The sequence below is a fragment of the Lithobates pipiens genome, unplaced genomic scaffold (assembly GCF_037356315.1).
Source record: "Lithobates pipiens isolate NorthernLeopardFrog02 unplaced genomic scaffold, aLitPip1_a1.2 Scaffold_22, whole genome shotgun sequence".
In the NCBI taxonomy this organism is placed as follows: Eukaryota; Metazoa; Chordata; class Amphibia; order Anura; family Ranidae; genus Lithobates; species Lithobates pipiens.
In genome coordinates this window covers 41,996,998-42,009,688 of record NW_027507784.1, presented here as the reverse complement: position 1 = coordinate 42,009,688, position 12,691 = coordinate 41,996,998, and the positions used below count along the sequence as shown (strand labels likewise).

Here is a 12,691-nt window from a genome sequence, read left to right as displayed (position 1 = left end):
CTATTACAAGAGATATTTACATTCCTTGTAATAGGAATAAATGTGATATATACATACATATATATATATATATATATATATATATATATATATATATATATATATATATATATATATATATATATATATATATATATATATATATATATACACACACACACAGACATATATATATATATATGTGTGTGTGTGTATATGTATATATAAATATAAATAAATAAAAAATATATATATATATATATATATATATATATATATATTTATTTATTTATATTTATTTATTTGGATAACAGTGTAAAAAAATTAAATAATAAAGAATTTTTTTTTGAAAGAGCTCCCATCCCTCCTTGCTCGCGCGCAGAAGCGAACACATATGTAAGTCACGCATATGCAAACGGCCTTTGCACCGAGCGAGCGCAAACAATAATTCTAGCGCCGAACCTCCTCCATAACTCTAAACAAGGTAACCTGTAAGCATTTTTAAAAGCGTCGCCTATTGAGATTTTTAAATATCAAAGGTTTGTCGCCATTCCACCAGTGTGCGCAACTTTAAACTTTACATGTTTGGTATCTATTTACTTGGAGTAGCATCATCTTTTATATTCTACAAAAAAAAAAATTTGGTTCTATATTTTGTTTTCTTTGCATTAAAATTTATTTTTTCCCCCCAAAAATTGTGACCGTGTGAAATAAAAATTGCAACGATCAACATTTTATTCTCTAGGGTCTCTGCTAAAAGAATAAATAAAATAAAAAAAATAGAAATATATATATGACAGTGTGACATAAAAAATTGCAACAATCAACATTTTATTCTCTAGATTCTCTAGGGTTTCTGCAAAAAAAAAGAATATATATATATATATATATATATATATATATATATATATATATGTGTATGTATATATATATATGAATATATTATATATATATATATATATATATATATATATATATATAATGTTTGGGTGTTCTAAGTCATTTTCTAACAAAAAATACAGATTTTTACTTGTTATAAAAGTACCTGGTCTTCAAGTGGATAATTAGTATGATTATTATCATTATTACATTATAAGCATTGTGATTATTTTCATAGAGCTCTTAAAGGTGTAGTTAAAAAAAAGAAAAAAAACCTCAGTGCTCTTTGTCCAGTAAAGCAGCTATATACTTTATATTTGTTCTGTGTGAATGGGGACGATATTGAATGTTAGTAAGCTCTTTTTTTCTCTCAACGTTGAATATTCTTCATAGGGCAAATCAGGAAAATACTACTTTATGGACACTAGGTGGCGCTGACAATCACAGTAAAGATGTATTTATTTCCTATGATCGCCAGAAATACTACAAAGACAAGGAACAGAGAGCACATCCGCCTAGTGCTTCCCCTTTGTCATAGCTTTATTCATGTTAAAAAAACAGACAAATACTCACAGCCAACATCAGCAATAAGACGTATCAAAGTCCACAATGTTCTGGAGATGACCCGGTCACCCAGACAAGTCCCAAGCACAGGAAGACCTTCCAAGTGGCTGACGTGTTTCGAGGGGAGTTCCCCTCTTTCTCAGAGCCCTGTTGAAGAGGGGGATCTCCCTTCGAAACGCGTCAGTGATTTTGGAAGGGCTCTCGTACTACATAGTTGTTGTTTGATGTAAAGAGGATTGTATAGTGTATGGTCACCTTTAGAATGATCTGATTTTCCTTCCTTAGGAAACGCCGACAACAACTACGAAGAGGACTTTGAAGAACGTAAGTTTGAAATTTCTGAGGCTGCAACTAAACTCACACAATCTGGGGCTCGGCCCCACCCAAAACGTATATATCTCAAGTATGATTGGCTTCTCAGATCTTTCTCAGGTGTTTTTGCCCCTCCCCTTTTATGAAACCATAGTAAAGGTGTCACTCATGGCTGGACTCTCCAATCAGTTGTTTTCTTTTTATATATTACGGGAATCACTTCCAGGAGTGATATTTGGCTCTCTGGAGGGTGTGGCAGAAGAACCGCATAAAATCGAAGTTTCAATTTTGGGTGGAGTGTTCCTTTAAGAACACAGGTGCAAAGGTCAGCAGTGTGCAGATATTTTCACGCAGCCAATCAGAAAACAGCTTTAATACCTGGCTTGCTGACCTTCAGAGGGGCTTGCAAGTAGAACATTTGTGTCAGCGCTGAGGGGGTGGGGCAGGAGGGGACTGACACAGGCAGGTGGTGACACTTATGGCCTGACAACACAACGGGGTCTTGTATATACATGTTTATGAAGAAGGACCCCAAGGAGTGCACTGATAAAACGTTTTTATACAGAGCTATTCATTCTGTGAAACTGTATGCACATTCGTTCTAAGCGAATGGGGTCAATATCAAACTTTATTAGGCTATTTTCTCTTCAGGTTAAGTGTTATTCATTCATACAGAATGGAGTGAATCAGGAAAATACTGCATGGTGGCCACTAGATGGCGCTGAAAATAAAATTATACGGAAGGGACTGAATAATGCAAATACTGCATTGCAGCCACTGGATGGAGCTGACAATAAATTCATACTGAATGAGGCTATTTTCTCTCCCGGTTTAATGTTATTCATTCATAGAGAATAGAGGGAATCAGGAAAATACTGCATTGTGTATAAGCAAGAAAATTACTGCGCTACCAGTGCTAATAATAACATAAAATAAAAGCCGCCAGCATTAAACAATAAGACCAATTGTAAACAAAAATGTGAGAAAATACCGCATTGTGACCACTACATGGAGCTGGCAATAAATACTTATTTACTATGTTTGTCAGCTCCATCTAGTGGCTATAAGGCGGTATTTTCTTTAATCACTCTTTTCAATATGAAAAATAACATTCAACCTTGAGAGAAAAGAGCCTAATAACAGTCAGTTTTGCCCTATTCACGCAGAACGAATGTACATACAGTTTCTCAGGACAAATAGGTCTGTAAATGTTTAGAAATGCACCAATAAGTGTTATCCACAAAAAAAAGAGAAAAAAAAATTTGCAGAGATATTGCTCCTGTGAAAATATATGTACATTTGTTCAATGCGAATGGGATCAAAATCGCACGTTAATAGGCTATTTTCTCTCCCAGGTTGAATGTTAGCCATTCATACAGAATGGAGTGAATCAGAAAAATCACAGCTTTGTGGCCACTAGATGGAGCTGAAAATAAATGCATACAGAATGGACTGAATCAGGAAAAATACTGCATTGCGGCCACTAGATGGAGCTGGCAATAAATACTTATTTACTATGTTCGTCGGCTCCATCTAGTGGCCATAAGGTGGTATTTTCCTTAATCACTGTTTTCAATATGAAAAATAAGATTCAACCTAGAGAGAAAAGAGCCTAATAACATTCAGTTTTGGCCCCATTCACACAGAGCGAATGTACATGCAGTTTCTCAACGGCCCTGCATTCGTTTTTTTAATACGCCTCTCATACTACATAGAAGGAAAAACGAAATCTGCGCTCAAGTGAATTGCCCTGGCAAAAATCACTCAGACATCTTCGGCTAATCCAATGTGTACATCGGCTTTGCTGCCCCCTACAGGCCAGGGAAACCCAGAAGAAATACTACAAAGACAAGGAACAGAGAGCACATCCGCCTACTGCTTCACCTTTGTCATAGCTTTATTCATGTTAAAAAACAGACAAATACTCACAGCCAACATCAGCAATAAGGCGTATCAAAGTCCACAATGTTCTGGAGATGACCCGGTCACCCAGACAAGTCCCAAGAACAGGAAGACCTTCCAAGTGGCTGACGCTTTTCGAGGGGAGATCTCCTCTTCCTCAGGGCCCTGTTGAAGAGGGGGATCTCCCCTCGAAACGCGTCAGCCATTTGGAAGGGCTCTCATACTACATAGTTGTTGGTTGATCTAAAGAGGATTGTATAGTGTATGGTCACCTTTAGAATGATCGGATTTTCCTTCCTCAGGAAACATCGAGCACGATTACGAAGAGGACTTTGAAGAACGTAAGTTGGAAATTTCTGATGCTGCAACTAAACTCACACAATCTGGGGCTCGGCCCCACCCAAAGCCGACAGCGCCTTGCAAAAGTATTCACCCCCCGCCCCCCCCCGGCCATTTTACATTCTGTCTTTTGTCAGTGTTCTCCACTTTAGTGCAAATGGGGGCCTTCATGCTCCAGTGTTTTAATAGGGACCCCCGTATAAAAAGCATAAGGGTCAAGGACCAGTACTGGGTGGCAACGTACTTAGACCCCCGGTACAAACACAAAATGGCGGAAATGTTACCGCCATCGCAGAGGGCTGTCAGAATGCAGCACTTCCAGGCCTTGCTTCGAGAAATGCTGCATTCTGCTTTTGCGTGCGCTGGCAGAGGAGCAATTCCCACTCCCAGAGAAGGAGTTGCGGGTACCAATCCAACAGCGCCTGCAAGAAGAGGCCGGTTTGAAGATGTGTTGGTGACTTCGGATATGAGGTCATTCTTTCAGCTGACCCATCGACAGGTGTCATCCGGATCCAGCATCAGGGAACGCCTAGACCGTCAGGTGTCCGACTACATCGGGTTAACGGCCGATGTGGACGCTCTGAGGAGTGATGAACCCCTGGACTACTGGGTGGGCAGGCTTGACCTCTGGCCAGAGCTTGCCCAATTTGCAATGGAACTGTTGGCTTGCCCCTCATCCAGTGTCCTGTCCGAAAGGACGTTCAGCGCAGCAGGGGGGATCGTGACTGATAAGCGTACTCGCCTAGCTCACGACAGTGTTAACTACCTCACATTTCTAAAAATGAATGAGGCATGGATCTCGGAGGAATTCAATACATGTGACCAGTAGACCATGTATATGTCTATAAACTATTTATTTAATCAAGCACACAGACCTTCTTTCTTCATTTGGCTCACTTCCTTGTACAAAAAAAGCACACCGTACTATATGCCCCTACCCTCCTCTTTGAAGAGGTTGAGCGGTGTCATATTTTTGGGCCCTGCAGTGAGTTGCTGGTTTCAGACAGTGAGGGAGATAGCAGCGGAGAAGCCAATCAGAAGGCAGTGCAAGCACCATGGCTGAGGATCAGCACTGGACTGGCACCTCCGGACCACTGCAGTGGAGCCTTGCATAGGTGGGGGTAAGGGCCGGGCAGAGGGAGGGGCTCAAGCACAGGTTGGCACACTGGGACACTGGCACAGGACTGCGCTGCCCTGACTGTGGCACTGATCATCTCCTGCACCCCCTTCCTAGCCTGCCCTGACATTGCCTCTCCTCCATGGCCTTCATGCGCTCCTGAATTGTCAAAATTTCACAGATAAAAAAAGAAAGCTTGTCGTTGTCGATCCCAGATTCACTTAATACTTTTGTTATGTCAGTGTCCATGTGGTGGGACTATGTGTGCACAGCTAGTAAGTATTTTGTGGCTGAAAATATGACCTGGAGGTTTTTAACCACTTGCCGACCGCCGCACGACGATGTACGTCGGCAGAATGGCACGGGCAGGCATATGGGCGTATATATAAGTCCCTGCCTTCCCTGCGGCGGTCGGCATTCGTTCGGGAGCGATCCGGGATGAGGGGGCGGCCATTCATTCATGGCCACCCCCTCGCGATCGCTCCCGACGAATAGAAATGCTCCGTGACATCACTTCCTCTCCTCACAGGAGAGGAAGTGATGTAATCTCTCCTCCGTGTCGGTATTTTTCGTTCTGGCACCGAGGAGAGAGGATCGCTGAGTTGCACCAACACACCACACGTACAGTAGAACATGCCAGGCACACTCACACCCCCCCGATCACCCCCCAATTACCCCTGCCCCCCCCCCAGTCACAGTGACACCAATTGCATTTTTTTTTTTGCATTGGTGTCATTTGTGACTGTAATAACTGTTAGGGCAGTTAGGGTTAGCCCCCTTTAGTTCTAAGGTACCCCCCTAACCCCCCCAATAAAGGTTTAACCCCGTGATCACCCCCCGTCGCCAGTGTCACTAAGGCTGGGTTCACATTGCAGCGGTTTATGAGAACGAATGTGATTCGCACCGCACTGCAGTGCAAATCACATCCGATCTCTGTGCGATTCGAGTTCAGCCATTCGCCGCACCCGCCGCAAATTCGCACGGGACCCTTTTTTTGGTCCGCAGCAGAATCGGATCGCATGGGTGTTCACACCATGCGATCCGAGTTTGCAGATCGCACTGCGATATGCAAACTGATCTGGGGGTGTCATTAACATTTCACTGACACTCCCAGCAGTTCGCATAGGGCAGTGTGAACTGCCGCTGGGAGGCATGCGATGCGGGAACCCGCCGCGGATTCGTGGTGTTCCCGCATCGCTCCAGTGTGAACCCAGCCTAATAAGCGATCATTTTTCTGATCGCTGTATTAGTGTCACAGGTGACGCTAGTTAGGCAGGTAGGTATTTAGGTTCGCCGCAACTTTTTATAGCGCCAGGGACCCCCATATACTACCGCATAAAGCCCCCTGATTGCCCCCTAGTTAACCCTTTCACCAGTGATCACCATATAACTGTTACAGGTGACGCTGGTTGGTTAGTTATTTTTTTATAGTTTCAGGGCACCCGCCATTTATTACCTAATAAAGGTTTAACCCCCTGATCACCCGGCGGGTGTCATTTGTGACTAATAACTGTTAGGGCAGTTAGGGTTAGCCCCCTTTAGTTCTAAGGTACCCCCCTAACCCCCCCAATAAAGGTTTAACCCCGTGATCACCCCCCGTCGCCAGTGTCACTAAGGCTGGGTTCACATTGCAGCGGTTTGAGAACGGATGTGATTCGCACCGCACTGCAGTGCAAATCACATCCGATCTCTGTGCGATTCGAGTTCAGCCATACAGATAGTATGGCTGAATTTGTGTCGCACCCGCCGCAAACTCGCACGGGACCCTTTTTTTGGTCCGCAGCAGAATGGGATCGCATGGGTGTTCACATATGCCCATGGCATGCGTGAGCAATATATCATTTAGTGACAACTTTGTGAAAAAAATAAATAAAATAAAAAAGTTTGTAATTTTCCCGCAACTTGTGGCAAAATATAAAATATTCCATGGACTCAACATGCCTCTCAGCAAATAGCTTGGGGTGTCTACTTTCTAAAATGGGGTCATTTGTGGGGGTTTTGTGCCATCTTGGCATTTTATGGCCTTCAAAACTGTAATAGGTAGTGAGGAGTGAAGTCAAATATTTACGCCCTTAGAAAACCTGAAGGCGGTTCTTGGCTTTCGGGGCCCCGTACGCGGCTAGGCTCCCAAAAAATCCCACACATGTGGTATCTCCGTACTCAGGAGAAGCAGCAGAATTTATTTTGGGGTGTCATTTCACATATGCCCATAGCATGTGTGAGCAATATATCATTTAGTGACAACTTTGTGTAAAAAAAAAATTTTTTTTTTGTCATTATTCAATCGCTTGAGGCAAAAAAATAAAATATTCAATGGGCTCAACATGCCTCTTATCAATTTCCTTAGGGTGTCTACTTTCCAAAATGGGGTCATTTGGGGGGGTTTTGTACTGCCCTGCCATTTTAGCACCTCAAGAAATGAGATAGGCAGTCGTAAACTAAAAGCTGCGTAAATTCCAGAAAACGTACCTTAGTTTGTAGATGTGACAACTTTTGCGCAAACCAATAAATATACAGTTATTGACTTTTTTTTTACCAAAGACATGTGGCTGAATACATTTTGGCCTAAATGTATGACTAAAATTGAGTTTATTGGATTTTTCTAATAACAAAAAGTAGAAAATATCATTTTTTTTCAAAATTTGCGGTCTTTTTACGTTTTGTATCGCAAAAAATAAAAATCGCAGAGGCAATCAAATACCATCAAAAGAAAGCTCTATTTGTGGGAAGAAAAGGTATTTTGGGTGTTTGGGTACAACATTGCATGACCGCGCAATTACCAGTTAAAGCAGCGCAGTGCCAAAGTGTAAAAAGACCTCTGGTCATTTACCAGCAAAATGGTCCGGTCTGAAAGTGGTTAAGGTTCGCCTGCCATTAAAGTCAATGGGGTGCGCCGCGAACTTTGCGGTTCGCAAACTTTTGGCCACCTTTGCGGTTCGCGTTATGTCTCGTTGGAAGTTCGTCCATCACTATTGATGGGCACAGTGGCAGCAATTGATGGGCACAGGAGCTGCGTTTGATGGGCACAGGAGCTGCGTTTGATGGGCACAGTGGTTGCGTTTGATGGGCACAGTGGCAGCAATTGATGTTTTTTTTTTTCAGCTTGTTTTTGCCCCCCAAAAAAAATTTGGAGCACCAGCTGCCACTGCTCTGGGGCCTTTCAGAAAGGTGTGTATATGTAATGACAGATCATGTGACACTTAGATTGCACACAGGTGGACATCAGTTCACTAATTATGTGACTTCTGAAGGTAATTGGTTGCACCAGAGCTGTTTATGGGCTTCATAACAAAGGGGGTGAATACATACACACATGGCAATTAGCAGTTTTTTATTTCTGAAAAATCGTTTTATGTACATTGAAATAAAAGCTGTAATGTAACCAAATAGGGAAAAAGCCAAGGGGGGTGAATACTTTTGCAAGGCACTGTATATCTCAAGTATGATTGGCTTCTCAGATCTTTCTCGGGTGTCTCTGCTCCTCCCCTTTTATGAAACCATAATAAAGGTGTCACTCACGGCTGGACTCTCCAATCAATTGTTTTTCTGATATTACGGGGGAATCACTTCCAGGAGTGATATTTGGCTCTCTGGAGGGTGTGGCAGAAGAACCGCATAAAATCGAGGTTTCAGTTTTGGGTGGAGTGTTCCTTTAAGAACACAGGTGCAAAGGTCAGCGGTGTGCAGATATTTCCACTCAGCCAATCAGAGAACAGCTTTAGTACCTGGCTTGCTGACCTTCAGAGGGGCTTGAAGTAGAACATTTGTGTTAGCGCTGAGGGGGTGGGGCAGGAGGGGCAGGCAGGTGGTGACACTTATGGGCTGACAACACTGCCAGGAGTGCACTGATAAAACATTTTTATACAGAGCTATTCATCCTGTGAAACTGTATGCACATTCGTTCTAAGCAAATGGGGTCAAAATCGAACATTATTAGGCTATTTTCTCTTCAGGTTGAATGTTATTCATTCATACAGAATGGAGGGACTCAGGAAAATACTGCATGGTGGCCACTAGATGGAGCTGAAAATAAAATTATACAGAAGGGACTGAATAAGGAAAATACTGCATTGCAGCCACTAGATGGAGCTGACAATAAATTCATACTGAATGAGGCTATTTTCTCTCCCGGTTTAATGTTATTTATTCATAGAGAATGGAGGGAATCAGGAAAATACTGCATTGTGTATAAGCAAGAAAATGACTGCGCTTCCAGTGCTAATAATAAAATAAAATAAATGCTGCCAGCACTAAACAATAAGACCAATTGTAAACAAAAATGTGAGAAAATACCGCATTGCGGCCACTACATGGAGCTGGCAATAAATACTTATTTACTATGTTGGCCAGCTCCATTATTAGGCTATTTCTCTTCAGGTTGAATGTTATTCATTCATACAGAATGGAGCGAATCAGGAAAATACTGCATGGTGGCAACTAGATGGCGCTAAGAATACATTTATACCAAATGGAGTGAATCAGAAAAAAAAACTGCATTACAGCCACTAGATGGCGCTGAAAATACTTATTTACTATGTTGGTCAGCTCCATCTAGTGGCCATAAGGCAGTATTTTCCTTAATCACTCTTTTCAATATGAAAAATAACATTCAACCTAGAGAGAAAAGAGCCTAATAACATTCATTTTTGGCCCCATTCACGCAGAAGGAATGTAAAAGAAGTTTCTCAGGACAAATATATCTGCAAATGTTTAGAAATGCACCCCTAAGGAGTGAATCAGAAAAAAAAAAAGCTTTACCTTCTGTGAAAATGTATGTACATTTGTTCTATGAGAATGGGGTCAAAATTGAACATTATCAGGCTATAATCTCTCCAGGTGGAATGTTATTCATTCATACAGAATGGAGTGAATCAAGAAAATACTGCATTGTGGCCACTAGATGGAGCTGAAAATAAATTCATACCGAATGGAGTGAATCAGAAAAAAATACTGCATTGCGGCCACTATTTGGCGCTGGAAATTAATTTATACAGAATGGACTTAATAAGAAAAATACTGCATTTCGGCCACTAGATGGAGCTGAAAATAAATACTTATTTACTATGTTGGTCAGCTCCATCTAGTGGCCATAAGGCTGTATTTTCCTTAATCACTCTTTTCAATATGAAAAATAACATTCAACCTAGAGAGAAAAGAGCCTAATAACATTCGATTTTGGCCCCATTCACACAGAATGAATGTACATGCAGTTTCTCAGGACAAATAGCTCTGTAAATGATTAGAAACACACCCCTAAGTGTTATCCACAACAAAAAGCTTTACCTTCTGTGAAACTGTATGTACATTTGTTCTATGAGAATGGGGTCAAAATCGAAACTTTATCAGGCTATTATCTTTCCAGGTGGAATGTTATTCATTCATACAGGATGGAGTGAATCAAGAAAATAGTGCATTGTGGCCACTAGATGGACCTGAAAACAAAATGTACACAGAATGGATTGAATAAGGAAAATACTGCATTGCGGCCACTAGATGGCGCTGAAAATAAATCCATACCGAATGGAGTGAATCAGAAAAAATACTGCATTGCGGCCACTAGATGGCGCTGAAAAGAAATACGTATTTACTATGTTTGTCAGCTCCATCTAGTGGCCATAAGTATTTCACCTAATCATTCTATTCAATATGAAGAATAACATTCAACCTAGAGAGAAAAGAGCCTAATAACATTCAGTTTTGGCCCCATTCACACAGAACAAATGAAGTTTCTAAAGACAAAGAATGCTGAAAATGTTTAGAAATACACCCTAAAGTGTTATTTACAACAGCAAAAAAATTTTCAGAGCTATTCAACCTGTGAAACTGTATGTACATTCGTTCTAAGTGAATGGGGTCAAAAACGAACGTTATTAGGCTATTTTCTCTCCAAGTCGAATGTTATTCAATCATACACGATGGAATGAATCAGGAAAATACTGCATTGCGGCCACTAGATGGAGCTGAAAATAAATTCATACTGAATGGAGTGAATCAGAAAAAAATACTGCATTGCGGCCACTATTTGGCGCTGGAAATTAATTTATACAGAATGGACTTAATAAGGAAAATACTGCATTGCGGCCACTAGATGGCGCTGAAAATGAATACTTATTTACTATGTTGGTCAGCTCCATCTACTGGCCATAAGGTGGTATTTTCCTTATTCACTCTTTACAATATGAAAAATAACATTCAACCTAGAGAGAAAAGAGCCTAATAACATTCTAAAGACAAAGAACTCTGAAAATGTTTAGAAATACATCCTAAAGTGTTATTTACAACAGCAAAAATTTTTTCAGAGCTATTCAACCTGTGAAACTGTATGTACATTTGTTCTAAGCAAATGGGGTCAAATCGAAGGTTATTAGGCTATTTTCTCTCCAAGTCAAATGTTATTCAATCATACAGAATGGAGTGAATCGGGAAAATACTGCATTGTGGCCACTAGATGGATTATAACTTTATATTTACTAGTACTAATACTACTTTATACTTACTATATTTGTCAGCTCCATCTAGTGGCCATAAGGCAGCATTTTCCTGATTTATTCTATTGATTCAAAGCCTGCAGACTCCTATTGCAACTGTTCAAGTAAACTCAAGGATATCACTGTGTTATATTGCAGCTTACCAGTCCTTAGAGGTGGTGGCTGCATTTGTTTTCTTTTTTTCAGGGTTTGTTTCCCTCTGCTGATCCTGCCAGTAACACACTTCCTGTGATATGGTGACAGCGCTCACTCACTTTGGAGCAGAGTCATTGTCGCCCTAAGGCAGAAAGCATTTTGGGCGCTACAAAACACCTCCCCCTCTACTGAGCTTGTTAGTGTGGGGGAGGTGTTCTGTAGTTCGCTGAGAGACCTGGGAAGTATGCTAACAGGCAGAGAGCAAATGTTTTTGGCAGGATCGACAAGTATGTTTCTGCACTTGAGCAGCTGTAATAGAACACTGTCAGTGGTAGATGTCACAGACCAAAAGAGAACGAATGTAAGCCGGTTGCTGGTTGAAGACACTTTCATCATCACGTCGGCGTTTGGTTTTCATTCTTAGAGCAGCACGAAGCCTGAAGGTGACAGGAAACCAAGCTGACCGCGCTCCTCCGCTCCCCCTCCGAGCGGTGCTGCATTCTGCGATTCTTGCGAAGGCGGAAATGTCATGAGAACGTAGATCAGGTCTTCTGCATCCTGAGCTCTCACTACAAACTTCTCATGAAAGTCCAATCTGAGGCTGCTGTCAGGGATAAGGTGCAGGCACCTCGTCCTCCGATCCAGTCTCCACACATTATAACTATCATATTATAATATGTTACATGATGAGACTGGGGACACTGTGCTCAGGTTTTATTTACACAGCTGGAAATGTGGAGGGGTAAGGGGGTAAGGGCTGGACATTTGGAGGGGGGTAAGGGCTGGAAATATGGAGGGGGTAAGGGCTGGAAATATGGAGGATTAAGGGGGTAAGGGCTGAAAATGTGGAGGGGGTAAGGGCTGGAAATATGGAGGGGGTAAGGGCTGAAAATATGGAGGGGTAAGAGGGTAAGGGCTGAAAATATGGAGGGGATAAGGGCTGGAAATTTGGAGGGGGTAAGTGGGGTAAGGGCTG

The 12,691-nt window shown here is 41.7% G+C and overlaps 1 protein-coding gene across 6 annotated transcripts in view; it reads left to right on the top strand.

Moving 5' to 3' along the window:
* The window catches only part of LOC143923674 (uncharacterized), a 55,413-nt gene that overhangs the window by 13,478 nt on the left and 29,244 nt on the right, over positions 1 to 12,691 (top strand). For 3 of the 6 annotated variants that reach the window (XM_077447487.1, XM_077447489.1, XM_077447485.1), the window contains 2 exons: positions 1,708 to 1,746; positions 3,939 to 3,977. In XM_077447487.1, coding sequence (XP_077303613.1) covers positions 1,708 to 1,746; positions 3,939 to 3,977 — 78 coding nt within the window. The remainder of the gene's footprint in view (positions 1 to 1,707; positions 1,747 to 3,938; positions 3,978 to 12,691) is intronic. The other 3 variants (XM_077447488.1, XM_077447490.1, XM_077447486.1) reach the window with 1 other exon arrangement.